Source organism: Cibotium barometz, chromosome 53, assembly GCF_041138505.1.
Source record: "Cibotium barometz isolate CiBa-2024 chromosome 53, ASM4113850v1, whole genome shotgun sequence".
Classification (NCBI taxonomy): Eukaryota; Viridiplantae; Streptophyta; class Polypodiopsida; order Cyatheales; family Cibotiaceae; genus Cibotium; species Cibotium barometz.
Window position 1 is genome coordinate 11,928,142 of NC_141098.1, and position 5,949 is coordinate 11,934,090.

A 5,949-nucleotide genomic window follows, 5' to 3' on the forward strand; every position below is an offset into this window, starting at 1 on the left:
GAGGTTGTGAAAGAGGGGTTCGACACAGATTGCTTTATCGGCAATACTCTTGTGGATCTGTACGCCAACTGTGGCTTACTTGCAGAAGCACGGGAAGTGTTTGATGAGCTGCCAGCCCAAGATGTAGTATCCCTAAATGCTATGATTTCGGGCTTTGCTGAGCAGGGGGATAGTAAGGAAGCTCTTCTTCTTTATGCACAAATGCAAGAGCAAGGACTCTCTCCCGATAGTGCTACCTTTGCAAGTGTCCTGAAAGCATGTGGAAACACACAAGCACTCGAAATGGGAAAAAGGGTTCATTCCCAAATCTACAAGTTTGCTCATCTTGAGGCGACTGATATGATCATGTCTACAGCTCTTCTTGACATGTATGGTAAGTGTGGAAGCATGATGGATGCCCAGCGGGTTTTTGATGCAATGCCAAGCAGGGAGCTTATGCAATGGACTGCTTTGATTACTGGTTATGCCCATCAAGGGGAGAGTGAACATGTGTCATGTTTGTTTGGGAGGATGAGGGAGGAAGGAGTGCAGCCAAATGAAATCACATTTCTGAGTATTCTTGCTGCATGTAGTCATGCAGGTCTCATGGATGAGGGTCTCAAGTATTTTGAGTCTATGAGCAAAGATTATGGCATCACACCAAGCACTAAGCATTGTAATTGCATGGTTGATCTTTTTAGCCGTGTGGGCCAGCTCCATGATGCTGTGGGAATGCTGGACAATATGCCTTCAGAACCTGACCTTGCGACATGGAGCACTGTGTTGGGTGCATGTTGGAAATGGTGTAATGTAAATCTTGGTAGAAAGGTCTTTGAATCTGCTGTTAGATTGAATGGAAATCATGCTGCACTGTTCACTCTAATGTCAAACATATATGCAGATGCCCACATGTGGGAAGATGCAAAAAAGATTGAGGGGATGAGAGTGAGCATACGGGCTTTGAAAGAGCGGGAAAAGAGTTGGATTCAGGTTGGTGAATCTACCGAACTCTTTGTGGTGGGGAACAATCCCCCAGGCAGTAATACACATGCAAAGCAACAACAGAGAAGGTTTGTGGACGGCTTTTTAGAGGATGGACTTGACATTACCAAGGAAGATGTATCATGCGGGCATAGTGTAAAGCTGGCCATTTCATGTGGCCTAGTCCGAACACATGCGGACACACCTATACGTTTGACAAATAATCTGTTGGTTTGTGATGACTGTCATGCGGCCTTGGCACGTGTATCCAAGGCAGAGGGATGCACTGTCATTTGCAGGGATGCAAGATGCTTTCATGTCTTCAAGGATGAAAAATGTGTATGTGGAAATTATTGCTGATGGTAGGTGTTGTAGCCGAAGTGATTAATGGTGATTAAGGCATGCATTAATTACTGATTTGGAAGAGCTTTAGAGAAGGAGAAAGCGAGAAGATATAGAGACACTACTTGGTCCCAACTACCCACTTAAGGGCCCCCACCGTTGATGGTGTATTTGTTTTATTGATGCAAGTGAATGAGGTACATGAAAGGGCGACTTCTGCCTTGACAATAGACGGACCTGAACCTATGTTTACATGCATTAAGACTCAACTTTGGCAGCTTGGAGATGGTACTGATCTACCCCTCCCTTGGTTGGCTGCCAGGTCAGTGAAAGCAACCTTACCAACTCCTTTCACTCGATATGATGAGTTGTTTGCACTTGTGACTGTGCCTCTTTGAGGAGCTGACTGAAGCAGACTCTAATTGCTTGCGCAAGTAGGCCACTCGTGCCTCGTTACACACTTGGTAAAGTGCACCAAGCGCATCTCAAGTCTACTTGGTAGTTATGAGTGAATATGAGGAATAATGCTTTTTTCCATGGGAAGTGCATGTGCTTGTGTATCCTTGCCATCCCACCAGGCTTGTTCCATTGTGGGAGGTGCAGAGGCAGATGCCACATTTATAGTGTTGCCATCCAAAGTGCTTGTACTATCTTGTGTTGGCGAGATAGGGTGTGCCTCAATGCCAATGACGACATTCCAAAGTGCTTGTACTATCTTGTGTTGGCGAGATAGGGTGTGCCTCAATGCCAATGACGACATTCCAAAGTCTTTTGGCAACCAATACACGATGTATCATATTTGACCACAACGGGTAGTTTGTCCCGTTAAGTTTCTCTTTAGCAAAAAGCATCCCAAATACATCACTACACTTATCATTTTAGCTTGCAAATAATGAATCTCTGACACACAATGTTAATATTCTAACTACTTGCATGTACTATCAATGCTCACTAAATGCAACCAAGATAATTGCCAGTAGATTATTGATAACAGAAAATTTGCAATGTAGAGGCTAGAAAAATCTCAATTTCGATTTTTAGGAAGAGAGAAAGAGAAAAATATACTTCAGGAGAAAGAGAATAAGAATGAAGAAATGATGAAAGCATACGAGCTCTCTCTATGCATAAGAGCATAATAAATCTTACATGCTTGCTTGTTTGATCTTCAAAAAGAAAAAGAGAAAAGAGAGGAGAGGTTAGAAAAATCCCAATTTTGATTTTTAGGAAGAGATGAAGAGGAAAAAAAGAAACTTAAGGAGTAGGATAAGAATGAAGAAATGATGAAAGCTTACATGTCACCAATGTTTCTTCCAAATTCTTCTTGCACAAAGAAGAAGACGACTTATTAGAAAAGATCATCAATGTTACCTTTAGGATGTAGATTTTAGGGAGAGGATGTGTAGCTATAAGTTTCATTCATAGGTCACTTATGCTTGAAATGAAAATAGAACTAACGCAGTAGAGGAGAAATGACGTGTGCATGGCTTTTAGCACAAAAATGTAAACTTATAATATAGCGGATTCACATGCTTTATAAAGGTGGTCAAGCCTTGTAAATAATGGGCTAAAGGGGCCCGGCATGGCCAAATGTGGGGGCCAAGAGAATGAGTGGGTGTGAAAAGGGACAAGAATGTATAAGTTCTAATCACTTTCTTGCTCAAGCAAGCTTCCATGGTGACCTCCTCCCTCATGAGATGGTGTATGTGTGTACTCCAAGCTATGAGTGCAACCTTTCTTTCTTATAGTGTTATATTAGAGCAGCTTGGCTCTCGATCCATGTTCGATCCATTCTACACATAGAACCCTAATTAATAAATTTTCAGATTTTTCCTAATTTTTGAGAATTTTCTTGAACTATTTACAAGCCCTAGCTCTCTTACACAACCTAGCTATGGAGTGTTTATACAACTATTAGAAAGGGGATTTTGCAAAAGGCATGGAGTTCTTCCGAAGCTTTATTTCTATGGTGTTTTGGAGAGCAAAACCCTAGCCCTAGGTTTGCCTAATTAAAGGTCTTTTGTAAGGTGGCTATTATGTCCATAACGGTGTTTAATGGTTTTGGAGAGCAAAACCCTAGCCCTAGGTTTGCCTAATTAAAGGTCTTTTGTAAGGTGGCTATTATGCCCATAATGGTGTTTAATGGTAATAATCTTATACGATTAAGTATCAATGGCTTGATTAGCATTTGAATTGATGCTATGTGATGATTTCTTGAACCTTTTCAAAAATCCATAGCATTAACATGCTTCCTGCAAGCATTGGGTGAACATTTATGTGTTTATCAAGCAATTAATAGCATTGAGAGTGTGATGATGCTTTGTATATGCCTTCTTGCCATACTACATGCAAGATTGAGCCTATGTTGTAAGCATTTGACATGTGATTGATGCAATGGTGGCCATTGAATTGGAGAGCCATTTGATTGATTCAATGGTGGCCATTGAATTGGAGAGCCATTTGATTGATGCAATGGTGGCCATTGAATTGGAGAGCCATTTGATTGATGCAATGGTGGTCATTGAATTGGAGAGCCATGTGATTGATGCAATGATGGTCATTGAATTGGAAAGCCATATACTGGAAACATGAGTTCATGCTATGTATTGTAAGTGAACTCTTCTATAAATCTCATTTGCAAGCTCTCTACATTACAACTTCTAGTTCCAAGTTCATAGAATTTAGTATGTTATGAGGATGGAAGAGGAGCCAAGAGGGAGAGTTTTCTTGAATTTCACTACCACTGATAAGTACCTTGGAAAAGGTGGTAGTAGGAGGATTAGGAACATGTGGAGAAAACGGATTAACCTCATCATCAATATTCAACTCCAAAATTTTCCTCATCAGTTCACATGGGAATGTATGGATGCTCATGAATAAAGGAAATGATGGACATTGAAAAGGTGTCATGTATGAAGTTTGCATTTAGCTTAGGACTTTTCTGACGTACGGCCGTACGTCAGAGACATGATTTTGCATTTTTTGACGTACGGTCGTACACTTCAAAGCTACATCTGTTTGCTTCCTTTGGCAAGATCCTCCCATATCTACCTCATCAATGAGAGCAATGTGCATTAAAAAGGGTATAAAGTGCATTAAAGAGTGCATAAAGATCATTAAAAAGGGTGTAAAAGGAGTACAACTGTACTGTTCGGGGAATATCAGAGGGCAGCTGTCAGAAGACACGTCATTCTGGTGCATTTAAGCCACCTTCTAATGTCCGTAAGCATACGCCTGTACCTTCATATATGTACAACCATACCTTCCCCAAGTGAATGACTGTACCTTCCCTAGCGTATGCCCATTCTCTTTCATATCCTCACGACCGCACAAACTTCAAGTGAACGATTGTACCTTCCCAAGAGTACGAATGTTGCTTAGTATATCCACGTCCATACCCTTCTAGCTTGTGAACACTTGTTCCTTCACTAGCAGGGAATGCTCGTACCCTCCCCAGCATATGCTCGTACCTCCCACTAAGCCACGTTCGTACCTTCACAGATATATGGCTATACCTAAGCCAAAAAAAACCCATGTCCCCAAAGTTTAGCCCTGCATTGTCACGTGACATATTCATGCACCTAAGCTTAGGAAAATTTGTGCGAAACAACCCTCTGTTTGTTGACGACGCTAAACCATCAAATGCACAATCATTTGTGAAATTTAATCCTTCGATCAACACAAAGTGGAGCCAAATGGTGTTAGTCTTTGATATAGCACCAGTGAAAGCAAAGAGTATCCATGCATAGAATGACTACCCTCCTTGACCTGAAGATAGGAGGATTGACTGCCCAATGCATGGATAGACCACCAATTCTTGAGCAAGACCCATGATCCCCTTCACATTCGTAAAGGAATCTCACTTCGAAGACTAAGAAACTTTATCCTTGGAAACACGTAATCGGAAGAGCCTCATTTGAGGGACCTAGGCATGGAATGTTAGCCAAAGAGAACCGTTACACTGCCACTAGACCCTAGATCGGAGGTGGAGCAGAGCTCGAGTAACCCAATCTAGACTAATCCAGCAGTTTGGGGAGCCATGTCGACTACTATAATGGTAGATTTGGCCCCTGATTGGAGGCCAGCACCAAACCTAGGTTAAGAGCCAACTCACCAAGGACCAAGGACCTCTTACCAAAGAGAACGAGCCCACCCACAACATTTCAGCCAACACACGGCACAAATGCACAACCACTATCTGCCTCGTGGAGTATATCTCGGATACCAAGTGGATCCCTACGAAGCACACGTTGGCCCACCACTGAGGCAAGGGCCACAGATGGGATCCTCAAGGCCTAGCTCCCTCGCCTATCATGCCTTAACCTGCACCAGCTCCAACCATGGGCATGACTGAGACAAAAAATATTGAGGATAACCATGGAAATAGCGAGGGGGTAGCTTCAAGAATTTCTCCACAAGCACCTGCTCAACCGGTGCAAGGGCCAAGACAGAAGAGGAATAAACTAGCCCATATCTCCAAACTGATCACTAAGTTTGATGGGAATGGAGACCCATACCTCATCTAGAGATGTTCAACTAGATTTGTGAGGCATTTGGCAATGTGGACGATCAGGTTAAGGTGAGTGCCTTTGGCCTCACCCTGAATGGAAAAGCAGGACTGGTTTCAATCTTTGAAGGTGGAAGACAAAG

At 42.4% G+C, this 5,949-nt stretch overlaps 1 protein-coding gene across 3 annotated transcripts in view; it reads left to right on the forward strand.

Moving 5' to 3' along the window:
• The window catches only part of LOC147608297 (pentatricopeptide repeat-containing protein At2g03880, mitochondrial-like), a 4,587-nt gene extending 2,487 nt beyond the window's left edge, over window positions 1-2,100 (forward strand). For all 3 annotated transcript variants that reach the window (XM_086788860.1, XM_086788858.1, XM_086788859.1), the window contains exon 2: window positions 1-2,100. This exon is cut by the window's left edge and continues 1,715 nt beyond it. In XM_086788860.1, the coding sequence (XP_086644986.1) occupies window positions 1-1,320 (1,320 nt within the window). In that variant the 3' untranslated portion in view covers window positions 1,321-2,100.
• Window positions 2,101-5,949: the final 3,849 nt, after the last annotated feature.